The following is a 23,541-nucleotide window of genomic DNA, read 5'->3' as shown; positions in this document are numbered from 1 at the left end:
ACCTGGCTTCAGGCACACCAGCCACACAGAACTGCTTCACATTGCTACAGTATGGCAAGTTCACAGCTCCTCAAAGCACCTTCTCCTGCCTACAGTATCGTTCCCTACCCTACGCAATTCTTAATCCTTTACAGTTTACTTCTAGCTTTACCTCTATTTTGTGTGTTCCCACTAAAGCCAGTGATACCACTTATGCATTTACCTCCCTTTATTTTAATGGCCAGTTGGCCAGTTGCCCACTTGCCCCGCTAGAAAATGAACTTACTAAATTCAGAAAATGCAAGGCAGGTGTTGTGGCACAAGAAGTTAAGCTGCCACTCTGGGATCCCGCATCCCATATGGGAGTGCCTGGTTTGAATCCTGACTACTCCACTTCCAATCCAGTTTCCTGCTGGTATATACCAAGGAGGCAGCAGATCATGGCTTAAGTGCTTGGATCCCTGCTTACCAAGTGGGAGACCCAGATGGAGCTTCGGGCTCCTGGTTTCATCTCTGGATATTGCCAGCACTTGGGAGTGAACCAACAGATGAAGAGATTCATTCTCTCTCTCCCTCCCTCCCTTTCAAATAAATGAAATATAAACATCACAAGGAAAAAAAAATAAGATATCACTCATGCCTGTGTCCCAGAGCCTAACACTGCACCAGGCATTGTGAAGGCACTCACATACTATTTAAGTGAATAATACTAAAGTAAACTAACAGTTTATCCATTTGCACATGGTTTACCTTAATCTGAAAACACTGGTCTCCTGGGAATAATGTGATACGACACACTATTATTCCTTAACTGGAGAGTATATGGGTCTCTTAAAAGAACATACCAGCCATTTCTATTCTGCATCATCTTCCTTGAAAGAAACAGAAAGGGGAGAGGGGCTGGTAGAAAAACATGGCTTAACAAGGTCATTTTCAGCTGATTTAAAAATAAAACAAATAATATTAGAACACAGCATCCAAGGACACTTAGAGCACTGAATATTCTGTATAGTGAAAATATAACAGAAAAGATTCACAAGGTTTTAAGTGGTGCTTTCAGACTCTTCAAACCGTGAAGGAAAGAAAAATGCACTCAAATCCACATGATCTCAAACTTTAGGAAAGACAACAGCCCACTTCTATTGTTTGCTCACAATTCAACCCCCTTGGGGGGACCCAGGGATATTTCAATAGCAGTATTTTTAGAAAGTACACACTTTACTCTCTGCAGGCGGTGAGGGACAAGAGTCATAATCACACGTAGGCACAAATAAAACCACCCTGCATTTCTAGATAGCTTCATCTTAACTTAGCTAACAGTAACCCGGAAACTTGGTCTTCAAAAAAACCCAAACATGAAGGTCCATGTAACACAAAATCTCCTGATTTTTAAAGTAACCTTATTTACACCAAAACTGAAATCTAGTAATTCAATGTATAGTCTTTAAACATTATTTTATGCCAGACATAAAACAAACCTCTGTGATATAAAAAACAGAGCACATCAACATTCTAAAGTTCAAATAATTTAGAGATCCTAACCCTTCACAGATATTCTTATTATATATACTCTTATTTTTATTATATTCTAACAATATGCTCTAATAGATAAGAACCAGAAAACCTGGCCCAAGAACTCACTCACCCACCCAACGCTTGGATGTGCCTAGCATTGTTCTCAATGCTAGGAGTTAAGCAGTGAACAACCCAAGCAAATTCTTTACCTTCATTCTTCAGCTCCTCGATCTAACAAGGTATTTCAAAGTTTGTGGAAGGGTGGGTGGTATAGAATGGCTAAGTTGCTGCTAGGGGTGCCTGCATCCCATATGAAAGCGTCTGGGTTTCAGAACACACTCTGCTTCTGACCCAGCTTCCTGCTAACGCACACCCTGGTGGCAGCAGATAATGGCTCAGGAATTTGAGTCCTTGCCACCCACGTAGGACATTCCAGTGGAGTTCCAGGCTCCTGGCTTTGGCTTGGTCAAGTCCCAGCTGTTGAGGACATTTGGGGAGGGAACCAGGGAATGGAATATTGTAGTGTGTTTGTTTCTCTGTGTTGTGCTGCCTTTCAAGTAAATAAAAATAAAACTTTTAGAAGTTCATGGAGGAGCCAGTGTTGTGGTACAATGGGAAAAGCCACTACCTGTGATGCCAGCATCCTATCTGGGCATTGGTTCAAGTCCCAGCTGCACCACTTCTGATCCAACTCCCTGCTAATATGTCTGGGAAAGCAGCAAAGGATGGCCCAACACAAGTGCTTAGGCCCCTGCACTCAAGTGGGAGAGCTTGAAAAAGCTCCTGGCTTCAGTCTGGCCCAGCCCTGGCCATTGTAGCCATCTGGGGAGCAAACCAACGGACAGAGGCACATGCGCGCTCTCTCACTCTCTCTCACTCTGCTTTTCCAATAAATAAATCTTTTTTAAAAGTTTATGGAAAACAGAATTGAAATATAAGCTTATTTTGGTGAGAAATGTTTTTTTAAATCCATGCATGGTTTCTTCATAACACACATTTTCCGTGTACTTTCTGAAGACCCCTTCTGTATGCTTCAGAATTAGCTGAGCAACTTTGTTTCTAAAACGGATTTCTGATGCTGAATATCAAGAATCCAACTGCAGTGGGGTCCTAGGAACCCACACTTTAAGCAACCACCCCTTTTACCCTGAGTTGTTTGGATGCAGGTCACCCTCTGACCATATTCTTGATACACAGTGATCTGAGTGCCTCTCTGTACTCACTCCCACAGGCAGAGTGAGCCAGACAGCACAGATCCCCTCCTCTCCGTCCATACCAGACTGAAGCCTGAGGGATGCTGCCGGACAGTGCCTCATGCGCTAAGAAATCCACTCCCCAGGGCACAGCGTAACCCACAGGGAGAGAGATGAAGGCACAGAGCGAGGGCAAAGCTCTCTCCTGTAACACGCCTGTTGGGTTCCTGCTCTTCCTCCGATGCCTTTTATCTCACCCATCACAATAGTGGCTGCCTGAGCAAACTCTACGTCCGTAACCTCCTTCCAAAGAAAACCTTCCCCTCTTCTGTCTGGAGGCTGAAGTGGATGATTTCTTTCCATTTCCGGAGAGGAGGTAATTATGAGCAGGTCTAAACGTCAGATCACTTAACAGAAGGTAGTCCCGATCTGGGAGTGCCCTTACCGGACCCTCGCCCAGGGACATGCTGCCATTCCCAGGGCCCCTGGAGAACCTGCCTCTCCTTTCTCCCGCTCCCACTCAGTCCAAATTCTCTTCCCACTGTAGATTTTTCACTTCCACCACACAAGGTAGAGGACACAGCACTGATGTGGAGAACAGGGAAAGGGAATCAGAGCAACCGTATCACTTTCTATTTCCCACTGGAATAACACTGCGCTGGCTCCAGGAGCCTGACCTGCTAAGCGGCAGCCCCTCTCCGCACCACAGCTTCACTCCTCCTCTCTCCTTGGGGCACACCACATTGCAGCTCACCTCAGAGCCCACCTGACCAACTGTGGTGAGGAAAGTCCACCACCAGGCGGGAACCTGAAATGTGATCCAGTCACAGTTCAGTCCACCAGGTGTCTTTCCCTTGAACTAAGTGGAAAAATAACGTAGAACAAGAATGAGTCTTGTACCAAGGCACTCCTTTTCCCACGGTCATTTGTAGAAAAATGCCTTGCAGAAACTCAAAATGGGCATTAACTACATGTCTATTTCAGGGATAAAAGGCACTTCAGTCAAGACTAAACTTTCTTGGATCTGGGTTTACAAGCATGTGAAAAGAAAGGGTTAGGATAGCTAATAGGAGATCTCTGCCATGCAGAAATACGCATACAATCCCACGCAATGGGAAGGCGAGTGGGAAAAGCAGCAGGCAGACTAACTGAGGCTTTGTGGTAAAGGAAGAGAAGCAAAATGAGGAGGAAACCAGCTCAGAACCAAATCTGTATCAGGACAGAAGCAAAGAGGCAGAAATGCCTACTGGGCCTTACATTTCCTATTTACTAAGACTACTCCAGGCGTGGTGTCTATTCCCTTACACTCTAGCATATTCTTTTTTTTTTTATTTTAAAAATATTTGCATAGTATATTTGATTTATAAATCTTTTAATCTAGGTCCCCAGTTGATAATAAAAATATAAAAAGTATAATTCTATATTTTACTTCCTAGTGTTTTAAAATCTTTTGTGCTTTTTAAAATAGAGAACACAATGCCATGAAATGAAAACAGTAGTATTTATTATAACCCACATTACTTGTCAATGATTGTAATATTTAATGCATTTTTACTCCTATATTTGTGATGCTATAATTTATTTATACAAAGATATTCTATCTGAAAAAAATCCTTTCTTGTCTGTAATTACAATCACATAAAGTCACAACTTTTGAAACATACCATTTATTAAGATATCTAGAATTTCAACAGCTAATGCCAGGGGTAAAGTTTTATGTTGATGAGTGCTTGAAAAAGATATATAACCTCAGTTAATTTGTGAATAAATTTTATTGGTCATTTTTCCATAGTTCATAATCATTTCTTTCAATAAAATATGAGAGTAAGAGGTACATGGAGGTGTTAGTATTGTTCATTGCACACAGTTATTTGACCATTTCCCATGATAGTCATTCTTATGTCCTCAGTTTTCTACAGAGCAAGTACACCAACACAAAGCAAGTACATACAACAATGGACTAGAATTTGCCAAACTTCCAAAGAAAAGGAACAACACATACTTCGTGTAATAGTTTAGGTTCTTCACCAATAAACAAAAAAGGCTAAAAGAGTTCTTGAAAGGGTGGCTAAAGAGCATCCATAAGTTGCTGTAATATTAACTGAAAGCTCTTTCACATTCATGAAAAAATAAAAAAATAATTAGGCCCAACATAATTTTCCTTCCCCTATGAAATACTTCTTTAATGGGAAGATTATCTCATATTTCAGAAAAACCTCCCATATCCGACTTATACATTTATTTCACTCTGTAATACAAGTCATCAGACAACTAAACTTCCCAAACTGGATGACCCTTCTTCATCCTTTCTATGTATTTGCTAAGCCTGCCACAAAGCATGTTACAGACAAGATGGCTTAAAAAACTTTCTGCTTGTCCATATGTAGACATTTACTGCATTCTAAATAAGGTTTCTAATCTTAACATAATTCATAAGGTACATTTATTTATTATTTTAATTGTTTCCCTATCTTATACTCTAGTCTAAAGCACACAAGTTTTGCACACTAAGCAGTTGTTCACCACTCAATATTTCTTTCCTTAAGCTTACAAATGCAGATACTTGCATCTTTTTTTTTTTAATTTATTCTTTTTTTTTAACTTTTGTTTAATGAATATAAATTTCCAAAGTACAGCTTATGGATTACAATGGCTTTCCCCCCATAACGTCCCTCCCACCCGCAACCCTCCCCTTTCCCACTCCCTCTCCTCTTCCATTCACATGAGGATTCATTTTCGATTCTCTTTATCTACAGAAGATCAGTTTAGCATACATTAAGTAAAGATTTCAACAGTTTGCTCCCACACAGAAACATAAAGTGAAAAATCATCACTCTAGCATATTCTACCGCACAGGTCCTTAAATGCCATCTAGACTTTATCCCCAGACCCTCCCAAAGGGTCTGCTTATGCTGCAGGGGTCATCTACATTTCCCAGAGGGCTTCCTTAGAAACACAGCTTCCCATGACATGCTCTGCAGTTCTGTCTGCTGCACTCTACCCTGCAGGCACATTATGGCTTACACTGACTCTGTACTGGCCGGCAGCCTTATCCAGCCGGTCCAATTCTGCTTCTATGGGGGCAGGGGGGAACAGTTCCACACCAATGGCTTACAAACAACCATCTGGAAAACTATCCATTCATAAATGGTGACTGCCAGCAGTGGAGTGGTACTTATTTTTTTTAATGACGATTAACAGAATATAAAACAGGTGGTTACAGCACTATTTCTGGGCTTCAAATTAAAAGGTAACTAAAAGCTGCAATTTTAAGGCAGTCAAACAGCATGTATTTTAGCTCAAACATCTGGCACACGAATGATTTCAAAACTCTTTGGAGAGAAATTGGGAGAAGGGAGAGAGGTAATGAATGGGACCATGAGGCCCCACTACTTGGCACCCAGGCTCAACAGATGCTCCTGTTCTCCACGATGGAGGCCCTCTTCCATAACTCGTGGATCTACTGTGAAGTTACTTTATTTCCTGTATCCCAGTGCATGCTTTGAAACAAGACCCGTAATTACAGTCCAATCACAGGCCAGAGTGTGTGTCTGATGTGGACTTGAGCGGCCTGGCAGGTGTGTGTCATCAGGGACTGCTCTGTTCTTCCCAGGGACCTCTCTCCACTTCAAACCCTTCTGTTTTGGAACACTGGGTACCCACCTCACAAGAATCAACACCCTAAGTCCCTCACTGTGATGTGAACACAGGAGTTTTCTAAAACATTGTGCTAAGCCATTTATCACTCAGCAAACTGTAAACCGAAGCCCCTTCCTGCGGACAAACAGGCAAGACCCAGAGCCTTCCTGAAGCCCAACCACAGCCGACCCCACCTAAAACCAAGAACTTTCCTCCTCAGAAAACTGGTTCAGACAAAGGCAGAAAATACAAGGGAACCTCAGAAATTTGTGAAAAATACACATTTTTAAAATTCCATTTTTCATTAACTTTTTGAAGGTCAAATATCCATTACTACATATATAAACACAGACACAAAGCTATGTCAATATGACACTTTTTTCCTCAAAGAAACATTTATGTAATGAGTAATTTCATAAGTACAACTTTAGGAATATAGTGATTCTTCACACCACACACACCCATTCACCCCCAATCCCACACCACCTTCTCCTCCCTCTCCCATTCTCCATTAAGATTCATTTTCAATTCACTTTATACACAGAATACCAACTCTATACTAAATAAAGATTTCAACAATTTGCATGTACATACACACAAAACTGCTTGAGAACAAGCTTTACTGTTAATTCTCATAATACAACTCATTGAGGACAAAAGTCCTGCATGGGAAGTTAAGTGCACAGTGACTCCTGTTGTTAATTTAACAATTAACATTCTTATGTATCATGTCAGTGATCACCCGAGGCTCTTGACATGAGCTGCCAAGGATATGGAAGCGTTTTAAATCCAAAAGCTCCACCAATATTTAGACAAGGCCATAAGCAAAGTGGAAGTTCTCTCCTCCCTTCAGATAAAAGTGTATCTTCCTTTGATGGTCACTTCTTTCCACTGGGGTCTCACTCACAGAGATCCTTCATGTAGAATATATTTTGTCGCAGTGTCTTTTTTTTTTCATGCCTGAAATGTTCTCATGGGCTTTTCTGCCAGACCAGAATGCCTTAAGGGCTGATTCTGAGGTCAGAGTGCAATTTAATGCAATTGTCATTCTATCAGTCTGCAGTGTGGACTCCTTCTCATGTTGGAACATTCTTTTTAATTCTATCTATTGTTATTACCAGATACTTGATTTTATATGACCTCTATAACACTTAATCCTATCTATATGACCACTTTAACACGTAAGATGGCATTATTAATCACCCAACTTAATGGTATTTGGAGTTCCATTTCAAGTTTTTCAACTGTACCCTTAAAAGTCAGTCCATAGGAATGTATGCAGAACTATACAGCTTTACAGTTAGAAACTTCTTCCTCCCTCACTTATTAGCACTATTTTTTACTGAGACCTATTTTCAATGGACTTTTTACAAAGATGACTATGTTAAGAATTCAACACATAGTATGAAGAAAAAAAATCTGTTCCTCAGCAGTCAAGACAAGGGTTGTTCAAGTCATTGCTTCTCAAAGTGTCAATTCCATTTCTACAGATTTCCTTTTAGGTGCTCTATTAGTTATCACACATCAGGGAGAACATATGGTATTTGTCCCTTTGGGAAAGGTTAATTTCACTCAGCATGATGTTTTCTACATTTCACCCATTTTGTTGCAAATAACCATTTTTTTCTTTTACCTCTGTGTAGTATTGCAGAGTACATATTCCATAATTTCTTAATCTACTCTTCAGTTGATGGGCATTTAGGTTGATTCTATGTCTTAACTATTGTGAACTGAGCTCCAATAAACATGGAGGTGCAGATAACTCTTGTTTTCTGATTTCATTTACCTTGGGTAAATTCCCAGGAGTGGAATGGTTGCATCAAATGGTAATTCAGACTTCTTCGGTATTTCCAAACTGCCTTCCATAGTGGTATTACCAGTTTACATTCCCACCAACAGTGGATTAGGATACCTTTTCCCCCACTTTCTTACCAGCATTAGTTGTTTGTTGATTTCTGTATGAAAGCCATTCTAACTGGAATGAGGTGAAACCTCTTTATGGCTTTGATTTGCATTTCCCTGATGGCTAGTGATCCTGAACATTTTTTCATGTGTCTGTTGGCCATTTGGATTTCCTCTTTTGTTTAAGTCCTTTGCCCATTTCTTAACTGGGTTGTTTGTTTTGTTGTTGTGGAGTTTCTTGATCTCTTTACATATATATTTTGGTTATTAATCCTTTATCAGTTGCATAGTTTGCAAATAATTCTTCCCATTCTGTCAGTTGCCTCTTCACTTTCCTGTTTCTTTTGTAGCACCTACAGTAGCTTCTCAATCTGATGTAATCCCATTTATTAATTTTGGCTTTGATTGCCTGTGCCTCCAGGGTCTTTTCCAAGAAGTCTTTGCCTGTGCCAATGTCTTGATCTATAGTAATCTGAATGTGTCAGGTCATAAATTTAGGCTTCAATCCATTTTGAATGGATTTTTGTGTAAGGTGTAAGGTAGGGGTCCTGCTTCATACTTCTGCATGTGGAATTCCAGTTTTCCCAGCACCATGTATTGAAGAGACTGTCCTTGCTAAAGGGATTGCTTTTAGCTCCTTACTCTAAGTTGGTTGTAGATGCCTGGATTAATTTCTGGCATTTCTATTCTGTTCCATTGGTTTATCCATCTGTCTTTATACGAGTACCAGGCTGTTCTGATTATAACTGCCTTGTAGTATGTCTTGAAATCTGGTATTGAGATGCCTCTGGCTTAGTTTTTGCTGTGTAAGATAGCTTTAGTTATTCAAGGTCACCTGTGTTTCTAAATGAATTTCAGCATCATTTTTTCTAGATCTGAGATGAATGTCTTTGGTATTTTGATTGGTATTGCACTGAATCTATGAATTGCTTTCAGAAGAAGTACATTTTGATGATGATGATTCTTGTAATTCATGAACATGAAAAGTTTTTCCATTTTGTTTTGTTTTCTTCTATTTCTTTGATGTTCTGCAATTCTCATCATAGAGCTCTTTGACATCCTTAAATTATTCAAAGGTATTTGATTTTTTTGTAGCTATTGTGAGACTGTTCTTGCATTGTTTGAGTATACAAAGGCTGTTGATTTTTGTGTATTAATTTTATATCCTGCTACTTTACCAAACTTTTCTATGAGTTCCAATAGTCTCTTAGTGGAGTCTTTTGGATCCCCTATATATACAATCATGTCAACTGCAAATAGGGATAGCTTGGCTTCCTCTTTCCCAATTTGAATCCCTTTGATTTCTTTTTCTTGCCTAATGGGTCTGGCTAAAAGTTCCAGGACTATACTGAATAGCAATTATGAGTGGGCATCCTTGTCTGGTTCTGGATCTCAGTGAAAATGCATCTAACTTTTCCCCATTCAACAGGAAACTGGCAGTGGGTTTGTCATAAATTACCTTGATATTGTTGAGGAATGTGCCTTCTAAACCCAATTTGCTTAGAATTTTATCATGAAATGGTGTTGTATTTCATTAAATGCTTTCTCTGCATCTATTGAGATAATTATATGGTTTTTATTCTTCAGTTTGTTAATGTGATGTAGCACATTGATTTGCCAATGCTGAATCATCCTTGCATACCAGGGATAAATCCCACTTGGTCCAGGTGAATGACCTTTCTAATGTGTTGTTGGATTGGTGAGAATTTTGTTGAAGGTTTTTGTGTCTATGTTTATCAGGGAAATTAGTCTTTAGTTCTCTTTCTCTGTTGCATCTTTTCCAGATTTAGGAATTAAGGTGATCCTGGCTTCTTAGAATTTGGGAGGATTCCTTCTCTTTCAATTGTCTTGAATAACTGCGAAGATTGTAGTTAGTTCTTCTTTAAATGTCTGATAGAATTTAGCAGTGATGTCATCTGGTCCTGGCTTTTCTTTGTTGGTAGAGTCTTTATTACTGATTCAATTTCTATCTTGGTAATGGTTCTGCTTAGGTTTTCTATTCTTCATGGCTCAATTTAGGTAGGTTGTATGTGTCCAGAAATCTATCCATTTTTTAGGTTTCTCAGTTTGTTGACATACACCTCTTGTAGTAATTTCTGATGATTTTTATTCCTGTGTATGGTATATTTCCTTTTTCATCTCTAATTTCATTAAATTTGAGTCCTCTCATTTTTTTCTGGTTAGTTGGAACAATTAGGGTCTCAATTTTGTTTTTCAAAAAAAAAAACAGCTCTTTGTCTTGCTGATCTTTTGTATTGTTTTCTTTCAATTTTGTTTTCCTCTCTAATTTTAATTATTTTTCTCCTACTAGTTTTGGATTTGGTTTGCTGTTGTTTTTCAAGATCCTTGAGATGCACTCATAGCTCATTTATTTGGTATCTTTCCAATTTCTTGATGTAGGCACTGATTGCTATCAACTTTCCTATTAGCACTGCTTTGGCTGTATCCCATAAGTTTTGATATGCTGTACTGTCATCTTTGTTTCCAGAAACTTTTTGATTTCTCTTTTGATTTTCTTCTATGACCCACCGTTCATTCAGGAGCACGTTATTCAGTCTCCATGTGTTTCTCTATGTTCTGGAGATTCCTGAGTAGCTGATTTCCAGATTCACTGCATTGTGTTCCCAAGAATATGTATGGTAGGATTTTGATTTTTTTTTTTTTAATTTCCTGAGACTCGTTTTATGGCTTAGCCTGTGGTCATTCCCAGAGAAAGTTCCATGCACTGCTGAGAAGAATGTGTATTCTGCAACTGTAGGATGAGAAGTGAAGTTCTGTAGATATCTGTTAGGTCTATTTGGTTTATAGTGTTATAAGTACTGCTTCCTTGCTGAATTTCTGTCAGGTTAATCTGTCCATTGCTGAAAGTGGGGTATTGAAGTCCACCATTACTATTGTATTTGAGTTTATATCTTTAGATCCATTAAAATTTCTTTTAAATAGCCTGGTGCCATGTAATTAGATGCATATATTTTTTTTTTTTTTGACAGGCAGAGTGGACAGTGAGACAGAGAGAAAGGTCTTCCTTTTGCCGTTGGTTCACCCTCCAATGGCCGCCGCGGCTGGCGTGCTGCGACCGGCACACTGCGCTGATCCGATGGCAGGAGCCAGGTGCTTCTCCTGGTCTCCCAAGGGGTGCAGGGCCCAAGCACTTGGGCCATCCTCCACTGCACTCCCTGGCCACAGCAGAGAGCTGGCCTGGAAGAGGGGCAACCAGGACAGAATCCGGCATCCCGAACAGGACTAGAACCCAGTGTGCCGGCGCCACAAGGCGGAGGATTAGCCTAGTGAGCTGCGGCGCCGGCTGCATATATGTTTATAATAGTTATATCTCCCTGTTGAATTTATCCCTTAATCTTTACATAGTGCCCTTCTTTGTCTCTTCTAAACAGTTTTTGTGTTAAAGTCTATTTTGCCTGACATTAGGATGGCTACACCAGCTGTTTTTTGGTTTCTATTAACTCGGATATTTTTTTCCATTCTTTCACTTTCAGTCTGCATTCACCTTTGTTAGTGAGATGTTTTTCTTGTAGGCAGCAAATACTTGGGTTTTATTTTTTAATCCATTCATCTAGTCTGTGTCTTTTAACAGGAGGAGATTTGCTTCTTCATGGATTTGCTTCTGATTACTTCTAAGTAATCCTATGATCAATTTTTTGAATTTCATTTATGGCATTTTTTCAATCTCACTGTCTTCACAATCTAGTACTGAAGTGTTGTGTTCTTTTGGGGGTGTTATGCTGTCTTCCTTATTCTTGTTTCTTGAATTGGCATGTTTGTTATTCAGCATTTGTGGATTTCTTCTTTGGTTTTCCACTGTAGCAGCTTTTATCTCTGGACTAAGTCTATATGGATTAGTGCAGTGGCTGCCTTCAGGGAATACCTAGAGGTGTGTGATGGTTGTGGCCAGGGAGCTCTGTTTGGCTCTCCAGGGTGAAGGGCGTGTCTGAGGTGACACACCCAGGTTTGGTGTGGTAGACTGTTTTTTTAATTTAGGGGAGTTTTGTTCTTTTCTGTCAGCATAGACTCAGCTGAGCTCCTCTACTGGAATGAGACCAGTGGCTGGGCACTAGCCCCTGTGGGTATATTACTCATCCCCTTTGCCATGAGGACCACACAAAGGATACATGCAGTCCTCAGTGTAAGCTCAGATTCCTGAGCAATGTCCCTCTCCAGGTAACCAAGGAGCCCTGATTGTGTGGTGCCTCCCACAGTTACTGCCCAAAGTCCCAGCCACACCCTGAGTGCTCCCACACAGCCTCAGTGTTCTCACAGTCCTGAGCACTCAGCCCCCTGTCTGTTCTCCCCACCAGACTCAGTCGTCTCAGCTTGGCTGGTTGCTGGTTCTGGAAACAAGCTGGCGCAACTGTTACGTATGTCCAAAATGGCACCTGCTTTCTGTCAGCTTGTTACAGGACACCATTGCAGGGTGATCAGGGAGAGAGCAAATGTGCCTCCACTTTGTTTTTTTCTGCTCTGGTTTGACAAGTACACTATCCCCCAGTGGGCTCCAAGCCAGTTTCCCTCTAGGCTCTTTCTGCAGTTTTTTCACCAGTGTCTTGGGCTGCTACAGTCTGGTCTCACCTCATTCTCCAACGCTGGTCTGGAGGCTCTTGGCTGCTGGCATCCTGAATTGTGCATGTACATGTAGCTCCACTGTGTCCTTCCGATTTGTGTAGTTTCCTCTGCTGTTTTCTCCCTAACTCTTCCCTGAGACTGAACTCTTTCTACTTTAAGACTATCTTCTCCTAGACAAGAGCAGCAAGCTCCCTCCCTACTCCATCACTTTAATCCAATCTTCCATGTGACACTTTCAAAAGTAAATCTCACCACTGTAACCCCTTCTGTGGCCTACTGATCTACCTCATCTGGCCTATAGCACTATGCCCCATTCACTGAGATCCACGCTTCCTTCCAATCTCTTATCTCCACCCACTTTGGCATCTGAACCACAATCTCCTGCCTCAGGACTCTGGAACTGGATGTCCCCTCTGCCTGGAAAGTTATTTCTTGGTTCCATTAATGCCCCACTGCCAGCTGTCATCCAAGTTTTCCCATGTTACTCAACAGTGAGGCTTTTCATGAGCACACGGTCCACACCTTACTTTAGACTCACCACTTCCATCATGCCCCATTTTCTCAACCTACTCTATTTTTACTTCAAAGCACATTACCCAGTAATTTATATAACTAATTTACTACTCTCCCTCATTAGAATACAACACCTAAGGAAGAGGAGACACATTTAGAAATGCAAACAAGATTCTGAAAAATGATGACACAAGTATGATTTTATAAGGATTACCTTTTGTTATTTGTACACTTGTATGTATATATCATTGTAGGAAATGTTAAAGCATGATCATTAAATGAAAAAAATACAAGTTTTAAATGCTGAAGAGCATTTTTACTTGTAGAAATGTTCAGGCAAGTGGACTCACACATAAGGAACAAACTGGAAAAATGGTACTTGTCTCTGAGCAGAATTATGTACATGCTTTCTTTCTGATTTTCTTATAATTTCATACCTGCTTTTTGAAAGTGTATATTTATATCATAAAGGCAAAAAGAGTACTGTAGTGGATTTTTTAAAAAGGTAGCAACTAGTCAGCAATTAAAATAATGAATTTACAAGAGACAAATAACAAACTAATACTACAGGTGTTACATAATGCTAATGTTTTTAAAGCATAATATATCTAACATTGCCAAATACGACCCTTGTCTGTCTACCTGGAACTCTGAAATAATCAAAATTTTGACAGCTCACCTTTTCAGCTTTGACCAATAAATACCACAATGCCACCCTTTCAGTTAGATTACACTCCCCGATGCTTTAACAAGACAATAAAAGGCAAAGTTTACATTTCATCTAACCTGTTCCTAATTGCTAGGATATAAAATACAAAATATCTCATTGTTTGTCATAAGGAGGATGGTAGATATAAACAAATTATGATTAGTCGCTGAGGAGGTATATAAGTTTTAATACAAAAAGAAGTAATTTCTATTTTTTAAGATTTTTATTTGAGGGGCCAGTGCTGTGGCGCACTAGGTTAATCCTCCACCTGTGGCACCGGCATCCCATATAGGCGCCGGTTCTAGTCCTAGTTGCTCCTCTTCCAGTCCAGCTCTCTGCTGTGGCCTAGGATAGCAGAAGAAGATGGCCCAACTGCTTGGGCCTCTGCACCCGTATGGGAGACTGGGAAGAAGCACCTGGTTCCTGGCTTTAGATTGGCACAGCTCCGGTCGTTGAGGCCATTGGGGAATGAACCAGCGGAAGGAAGGCCTTTCTCTCTGTCTCTCTCTCTGTAACTCTACCTGTCAAATAAATAAAATCTTTAAAAAAGATTTTTATTCATTTGAAAGGCAGAGTTGGGGATGGGGGAAATGGAGAGAGAGAGAATTTCCATCCACTGGTTCACTCCCCAAAGGTCAGCAATAGCAGGGGCAGTGCCAGGCAGAAGCCAGGAGCCCTATCCTGGTCCCCCCATGGGTACAGAGACAGAAGCACCTGGGCCATCTTCTGCTCCTTTCCCAGGTGTCCAGCAGGGAGGTGGATGGGAAGTGGAATAGCCGGGACTCAAGCCAGCATTCACACAGGATGCGGGTTCTAAGGTGGCAGCTTAACCTGCTGTGCCACAGCATCAGCCCCTAAAGAATTAATTTCTAACAGGTACTTTCTAGAAATTACATGGTGTGAGAACACTCAAATACCAGTAGCATGTCATTTCTGTCACTGCTACTCTGCTGTGCATCATAAGGAACTTAAGTTAAGGGGCCAGTGTTGTGGCACAATGGGTTAATCTGCTGCCTGCAATGCGAGCATCCCACAAGAGCACTGGTTCCAGTCCTGGCTGCTTCCCTTATGATCCAGCTCCCCGCTGATGTGCCAAAGAAAGCAGTGAAAGATGGCCCAACTGCTTTGGCCACGGCCACCCATGTGGGAGACTCAGATCAAGTTCCAGGCTCCTGGCTTCAGGCTGGACAGACCACTTCTGGCCATTGCAGCCATTTGAGGAGTGAAAGGGCAGATGGTAGATCTCTTTCTCTCCCTCCCTCCCTCCCCTCTCTCTCCCTCCCTCTCAAATAAGTAAATGAATCTTAAAAAAAGATCCTTCGGGTTGGCTCTGTGACGGCCCTGTGACGGCCCTGTGACGTAGTGGGTAAAGCCACTGCCTGCCCTGCTGGCATCCTATGTGGGTGCTGGTTTGAGTCACTGTTGCTCTATTTCCGATCTAGCTCTCTGCTATGGCCTGGGAATGCAGGAGAAGATGGCTCAAGTCCTTGGGCCCCTGCACCTGCGTGGGAGACCCGGAAGAAGCTCCTGGCTTCAGATCGGCGAAGGTCCGGCCATTGCAGCCAACTGGGGAGTGAACCAGTGGATGGAAGACCTCTCTCTCTGCCTTTCCTTCTCTCTCTGTGTAACTCTTCCAAAATAAAATCTTTAAAGAAAAAAAGATCCTTAAAAAGCATATCATACTAGTACAATCCAAACTGTATCTTATAAATAGGTTGCAAGCAACCTTTGCATTCTGGCTATCACAATCGAGTAAATTTTTGATCCAGCCCCCCTACTTGAAACTAGGACACAAAACACAGTATCTGTCTTTACAAGTGTGTTGGAGGCTTCTGTTTTGTCATTTCCTAGCAGTTATTTCCCAACGGCCTCTGCTGAGAGCTTTGGTTATAGTGTTCAATTTATACTCAAAGAATAGTCTGGCAGCACTGATATCTACAGATTTTCTAGCTACTTGTGGCAAAACAGGATAGAGTAACACCTGAGTTTAACTCTATTCCACCAAGAAGTCGCAGTACAAGGACAGCAGAGAAACAAATAACATGTTGCTAGGCATCAGGAGGAAGGGTAACAGCATTCAGGAGATAACAGATTTTTAAAGGAGAAAAGGCAGAAGAAGGACTTAAATGAACAAAACTGCAGTGTAAATGGACACTGAAGAGAAAAAAAAATCATTTCAGTTTATGCTGACCCAACTCTAGAAAAATCCTGAAAGACTTGGAGGCCTAAGTTACGGGGTGCAACACTTGGCTAGAAATGGGGACTCTCCGAAAATCTGTTAACCTTCACTCCCACTCAAACCACAAAGGACAGACATCTGGTAGGAGATTGCGAAATGTTCAAAATGGTAGGCCCCAGGCTCTGGAACATGAAGAACAGTGGAAGCATACAAAGCACTGAGCACATCCAGGGAGTCTAAACAAGCCTCTGCATCCTACATGAGAAAACACAACAAGTCTCCCAAGTGAAAGAACCCTCCAATGGCTCGGCCAAATCAATGAAAAAGACTATTTAAGGCTTTGTGGAGCCTGGATGAAAGAGATTCCAAAATTCGCAACATTCACAAAAAGAGAAATACATGAGTCACATAAGCAGGTCCAGAAATCACATTCTCAACAACACCAGAATTAAAGAGGTAAGAGAGAAATGTCTCCAAAATTCTGAGAATGAGTAATTCCTGCTCTTTCAGTTTATACCCAACTATCACTTAAGTTAGCAGAATGCTATTTCGGAAGTGCAAAGACTGAAGAAATGTTCTCTCACACACACTCTTTCTTGTTGGCTAATACTCCACAAAACATGGGAGACAACAAGAAAGATGAACATGTGAGGTCCGCACATAGGGACTGATACAGAGTCAGAGGTCACTGCAGCAAGCTCAGGATACAGAACGGGAAGGCTCAGCACCAGCAAAAGCTCAAAGGAGCCATCTGAGAGATGGCATTCAACCGCATGAGGGGAAACACACTGAGAGGAATTTTACAACTGTGTGTGAGCATCCTAGAAGACACAGCAGTAAGAAAAACAAGGTAATTCATTCCAGGAAAAATGAAGTATCCTACAAAGAAACATAATCATAGTACAGGAGTTGCTTTAGCAGCAACTAATATTTACCTAGTCATAAATAAACCTGAGGGCTGACTTTTGATTTAATCCCCAAATTAGAACTGTTTCAGCCAGCTGAATGAAAGGATGTGAAGGAGTATGAGAACAGCAAAGCCCTCACCTTCCATAACCAGAAGTCAATATACAAAGCTGTCAAGTTTATAAACCACAAAAAGCCCAGCAAAACATTAGACACATGTGTAGCAACACTTAAACAAAAAAGCTTAAATCCAATAAAAAGCAGTTTCCTCTAAGAGAATTTCAAAAGAATGGGATCACACCTGCTAAACACTCCTGCAATCGCCTACCTGTCATCTAGGCAGTTTAAGAAACGAAGAAAGATTTGTGCAATATCTGCTTTCCCTGCACAACTGTGGGAGTGTGCTGAGGCCAAGACTGTTGCACCTGCCAAGCTGGATCAGAAGTGGAGCAGCCAGGACTTGAACCAGCACCCATTTGGGATGCCGACACTGCAAGTGGCAGCTTTACCCGCTACACCACAGCGCCAGCCCCCATTTCTCAGAACCATACTAGACACACACCACACAGATTGACTGACTTACACCCTCACATGTGCTTTCGAAGGAGCACAGCACAGGGGGTGGTGGAGGCATGGTGTGGAAACAAGAACCAGAGCTGCAGGTAGAGAGACTTGAGTTCAACTCTCATCCCTGCTACTTACCCCCTCTCGTGATTTGAGGTTGATCACTTCCCAGTGGGAGTGGTGCCACTCTGTTACTTGCCTACCTGGATGGAGGTGTTTTGAATTAGGCCAAAGACCAGAGGATGCCTTTGACAATTAGTGGACACAGTCATGGATGCCAAACATCATGCTAAGGACAGGAGAGCCCAGTTAAAAGGACAGAACTGTTCCACCCAAAATGCCTCTTGCCTCTACCACTAAGCACACTCTCACTCTGACTTTCCTTAATTTTCAGATGATGATAATAAGTGTACAAACCTTTTAGTCTAAGGGCTAAATGAGATGGTTGCAAGTACCCAGCCAAGGAGTAAGTACATAATCAGTTCTTGATAAATGCTGTGCTCAGCTAACTATCTCCCTCCTGAGTTACAAGCATGCAGGCAGCTCATTTTAAACAGGTCAGTTAAGCACGATACAGCAAACAAAGTTGAGCAACCATTTTCTCAAAGCAGGTAAAAGGCGGCAGGTATCCCTCCCAGTTTCACATTGCAGCAATATCTGCTTAAGAGGCTTTTACAAAAATTCTCCTAAGCCTTAAATCAAGAGCTAAACACTGTTTAGACAGAGATTTTTACAACCCGGATCCATTCTAATTTTCTTACTGCCTCTTTCACACGGTCCCACTAATGGACATAGCTCCTAACAAATCACAAACTCATGCAGGCCTCTGCTTAGACTAGAATACCTGTTCCCTGTATCTATGGTCCTGGATAAGGTTTTTTTGTTTGTTTGGCCTATAGAAACATTAACAGTTCCTTCAAGGCCCAGTTAAAATCACCTCTACCATGAAGCCCTCCCTGGTCTCCCCTATCACCCCTAAAGAGTCCATTTTTGTGTGCTCATAAGCTGAGCTTAACTCTACAGCTGGGATTCTCCAAGTTAGGATCCACAGAACTCTGGGAGTTCTCTAGCTTCCTAAGAAAACTTCAATTGCAATTTTCATTTGCTTACACATATATATTTTAATTATATAAACATAATCACGTATATTTTAGATTTTACATATATTATGTATATGTATATTATGTATATATGTAAAATCTAAAAAACATATAAACACTTCCTGGATCTGTGAACCAAGACAGGATGAGTGAGCAATGTAAGTGCCCACACCTGAGTCTGAATACATCGGCGTGCTGATGCTAACAGGCCTTCTTTAATTGCTGATGATGAATGAGAACAGAGCAGCAGGAAACTCAACACATAAATGATGTGTTCACACCAAGTGAAGCTCACATAACTCGTAAGACTCTTTAAAAGCAAAGGTTTTTCTGTGGCTCAAACAGGGAAATGCAGAAAGACCTGTCTCAGGACATCATGCAAGCCCCCAAAAGACTGCTTGACCCTGTGTTTATCCCAATTTGTACCATACATTTTGTGTATAGTCAAAACAGGATAATGTTGTAAACCTTTTATTGACCTTATAATTATGTATTTTATGTTTTGTTCTATGAAACTGTTAAAAGAATCTGTTCTTCAGGAGTATCTGTATCTTTTTGTATTTGCACATGTGTAAGTTACATAAGAAACTTCATGTAAGTCAACAGAGGAAGTACAGAAAAGGAGACTAACAACACAACCTTGGGAGAATTTCAAGCACACTGACAAACCAGAGGGAGGGCATCTGTCCTTCCTGCTTGTTAAGAGACCTCAGAGTTGCAGCCACAGCATAAGAACTGACACATGTCCACTGACTGAAAAGCAGATGTGACTTTGGGCAAGTTTATTTAACCCTGTTTTTCTGCAATAAAATCAGGATACCAATAAGACAGGTTTGCAAAAGATCATGTTCAATACGATGTTTCTAAAAGTTCTTTGAGGATGGGAAAGTGCTAAACAAGTGACCAGTGCTAGCATTATTCTTCTCAAGCGCTCTGTTTCTCCAGGCTTATGGAGAAAGCCTTTTTTCAATGATCCACTTGGCCACCTGGAGCCCACTATGTTGAAGAGACTCCTCTGCATCTGAAACCACTACTACAGAAGATAAAGCCTGCTCTGTTTTTATTGCCCCAAACAGAAACAGTCAAAATACCCTTTTGATTCTGAAATAAGATCAAGGTGACAAATTGTAACTCTGTTTCCAATCTTGTTAATACCAGGATTGTTGTGTTACTGGGACATTTGGTACTACAGGGTTTTTCCATTTGTTTCATTAAACTTTCAATAAAGGCTTTGTGTTTGTTTATACCCTTGAAAAGAAAGATTTAAGCTCATTTAAAACAGTCAAAAACCCACACAAGGGATTATCTGCTATCCTCTTAACATCTGGCAAGTTCTAAAGTAGATGAGGACAAAAGTAGTGTTCCTATGAGCACAATTAAAATTTTCATTGTCAAAGAGCCACACAGCCTGTGTCTATCTGGAAACGATGAGAACAGCCAGAGAAGTGGTAGACAAGGAACTAGCTGCTAGAGTGGTCACAGCTCTAGCCAGAAAAGAAATTAGCATGCAGAAGCAGCATAACAGATCAAAATAAAGCCTGGAGGCAGATGGGATTATATGAACCTGAAACTGGCCTTACTCCTTTCTTAAACTGGCTCGCAGGTTCCCAAGTTTGGCAGTCTAGTTAGGATTTCTGCTAAAGCCTTCTTCCATACTGTCCTAGACGGTTAGTGCCACCACAGACTGTCTGCCCACACCAGCAAAGCTCTGACATCCTGCACCAGACCTGTCAGACCTCCAGTCTATTTTTAACCACGGTGTAACTTTGAATTGTAAACTCTCCAACAGTCAGGGCGGCCTCGGGGACAACTTCCCAGGAGAACAGCCCAGTCAATCACAGCAGGAGCTTTCTCAGAAAGGTGTCTTATGAACACAGGATCTTAATGGAGATGTTTCCCAACACACGACTAAAATCAAATCACAGAAGCCCAACGCAACTGGCTCGGCCACAGTTCCCTGTTCGCTATCCACTTCGCTTTGGGAGCAACCGCGAAGTCTTTCGGGTGTGAAATAAACATTTCTGGAAGGCGTCCTGCCAATGGCCAGGGTAACCCTCTGCTTGTGCCATTTGGGGGAGCAAGGAGGGAGTGTCCTGTGCCTCCGTGCCCATCTAAAGTTTACAGCAGTGAGGGGCGTTCCGTTTGAGACCTCTTCCTGCTCCCAGGGCGGGTGGAAAGACGCAGGAAGGGGTATTTTAAGAAAGACATGTATTTTAAAAACGAGATTTTTTTCGGCAGGCAGGGGAAATAGAGAGGATGACTTAGAACAGGTCTGAGTGACAGAAAGCAACACAGCCTAACTAACCCAGGATTAGGACGCTGAGGCAGATGCTTCCAAAAGGACCGGCAAAGGGAGGGGTCATTAAAATGTCCACTCAATGGCAGACCAAGCTAATGAGAAGTTTTACGTGTCTTTTTTTTTTAAACGAAGTTTTGGGAACTTGTGCTCACTCTTTAAAAAAAAAATTGAGAAACATGTAAATAAGATGATAAAACCGCAGACGAGGGAGTGACGCCAGCGCTGTATTTACCCGCTCCACCTCGGCCCCACCGAGCCACGCGAGGGGCGCTCGGTCGCGCCCGGGCTCCACGGTGCTTCCCACTACCGCCCGCGGACGCGCGGGATCGCCCTGGCCGCACCACTGGGGGAAGAGGCACGCGCGCCGAGCCGGTGCGGGGTTCACGTTCCGAGGACGCGGTGGGCAGGGAGAGCGAACTCCGCCGGGAGCTGAGCGCACGCAGGAGAGGGGAGTGCGCGGCACCGGGAACTGGGAACCCGGGAGGAAACTTCAGCCATGGAGGAAGGAGAACAGAAAGTGGCGAGCGAAGCGCTGCGTGGCCCCGCGGTCAAGCCGGGAGCCCCAGTCCCGCGAGTCCGCCCCCCGACGCCCCCTACCTGGCAGTGCCCCGGCCCGGAGCCGGCGGCTGGTTCGTTCCCGGCTTCTCCTCCTCTTCCTCTTCCTTGTCCCGGGAAGAGCTTCGGGGAGCGAAGAACCGAGAGAAGCTGTGCCAGGGGGCGCTGCCCCTCCTCCGGCCGCCGGACATCTCCCCGGCGCGGCGGGCGCCCGGCCCGGGACCGTCTGCGGGGACTTGAGCCCGGCCCGGCCGGGCGCCTCGGGACCCGGCGAGGGCAAGACCCGACTCGGCGCGAGCCGCCAGCGCGGCTCAGTCCATCCCGAGCGCGAGAGGCGCGGGCGCGACGCGCTCCCCGCGCGGCTGCCGCTGCTCGCGCCGCGCCGCGCCGGCTGCTCCTCCTCCCGCCCTCGCCCCGCGCGGCCCGCCCCCAGGAGGAGCCAGCGGCCGCGGCGCCGCCCGGAGCCCCGCGCCGCCGCCACCCCGCCGAGAGTGCTGGCCCTGGGGGCCACGCGCAGCCCGGGGACGCCGGGCTTCCCGCCCAAAAGCCGTCCAGGCTCTAGCCTACCTGGCTTTGCTTCCAGTTGACTACAGATTGTTTCCTATCCTGAGTGAGGGCACGGAAAGAGTTCCCAGACTTTGCCAAGTTCGAGGTCTACGAACTAAGGTGAAGACACCTGGTAAACGGCAGGCGTCCTGAGCCGCCCGGGAGCCCACTGCGCCCCTGCGCAGGACGCGGTCTGCCCGGCGCAGAATCCCGCAGGTGAAGGGGGCGGTGCCCGCCCGAGTTGCCCGCTTGCCGCTGATCCCGTGGGCTTGACCTGCAGTGATTTTCTCGAACCCGCATACACCTGAAAGTTCTCACCTTCCAGGTGGCCTTCTACCCCGCGAACCCCTTTTTTTACACACTCGACGCGGATCAAAAGCAGGTGCGATTCAGCCTTATAAAGACCGAGGCAAGTGTGCGGTTGTCGGCACACAGACGTCACTGAGCTCTGGAAAGGACAAGGCCCTTAAGACTCCCTTTAAAGTCAACGTCAAATAGGGTAGCGTGGTTAGCCTACGTTTTTTATAGCCTGGCAGTGGCGAGGGTGGACAGCAAGGAGAGGCCCGTTCAGCCCAGGTGTTTCCATTTCGTTTAAAGCGTGTGCGAGTCAAGGAAATGATACGGCGTTTGTTCACTATACCTTTTACACAAGGAAATGAGATAAAAGTGAAATGTCCACCGCAGCTTTCCCCCGGGCTGGGGGATGGGGGAACGTGGATAATCCCAGCTCTGGCCTGGAGACCCTGCAGGAGAGGGCTGCTTTTGAGTAGATGCGCACGTCTGAGCCCCGGGTCCTTGCCGCACCGGCTGGTGGCACTGAGCCCGCCTGCCGCCCCCAGCCGCCTCCTGGAAGCGCCTCAGCTCCTGCTCACTGCAGTGTACATTGCTGTGGCTGGAATGAACCCACCAACCTGCCAGATTATCCGCCAAGATAAATTTTTTATTCTTTATCTTTGCAAATCTTTCCTGCTTCTCTGAGTCTGAGAAAATAGGAAAATGCTAAGCTAATACGTTAGAAGTTCCTCAGTCTAGCTTTACTATTTCCGGGTGGAATCTCCACTACCGTTCACTTACTAGAAAGCCAAAGAACGTAAAAGCGAAGAGAGCAGAAACAAACCTTTCCCTTCAGCTAGAAGGCCTGGACGCTAAGTATCCCCCTGAAGGGCTGATTGGTAAATGACTACCAGATGAGTCCCCCACGTGGCCTGTGACCAGAGCAGGCCCCATTACCCCAATGCCTACCTACAAGGTACATTGTTCAGGAAGTCCTTCTGGGGATAAAAGCAGGTTGGGAGACAGCAATATTTGTTAGTGGATGATGGTTTTAATGATATTTCTCTTAAAAATAGCTCTCAAGAAAAAAA

The 23,541-nt window shown here is 43.4% G+C and overlaps 1 protein-coding gene across 4 annotated transcripts in view; it reads right to left on the bottom strand.

The window, feature by feature from the left end:
- Window positions 1–22,634, bottom strand: part of CRYBG3 (crystallin beta-gamma domain containing 3) — a 133,404-nt gene extending 110,770 nt beyond the window's left edge. For 2 of the 4 annotated variants that reach the window (XM_051859382.3, XM_070071942.2), the window contains exon 1: window positions 21,674–22,020. In XM_051859382.3, coding sequence (XP_051715342.3) covers window positions 21,674–21,822 — 149 coding nt within the window. In that variant the 5' untranslated portion in view covers window positions 21,823–22,020. Of the gene's footprint in view, window positions 1–21,673; window positions 22,021–22,198; window positions 22,319–22,495 lie in introns of those variants that run through there. The other 2 variants (XM_089330687.1, XM_089330688.1) reach the window with 2 other exon arrangements.
- Between the last annotated feature and the right edge of the window lie 907 nt (window positions 22,635–23,541).

The sequence above is a fragment of the Oryctolagus cuniculus genome, chromosome 4 (assembly GCF_051225735.1).
Source record: "Oryctolagus cuniculus isolate XC-2025 breed Fujian yellow rabbit chromosome 4, ASM5122573v1, whole genome shotgun sequence".
Classification (NCBI taxonomy): Eukaryota; Metazoa; Chordata; class Mammalia; order Lagomorpha; family Leporidae; genus Oryctolagus; species Oryctolagus cuniculus.
This window is presented reverse-complemented; position numbering and strand designations above follow the sequence as displayed.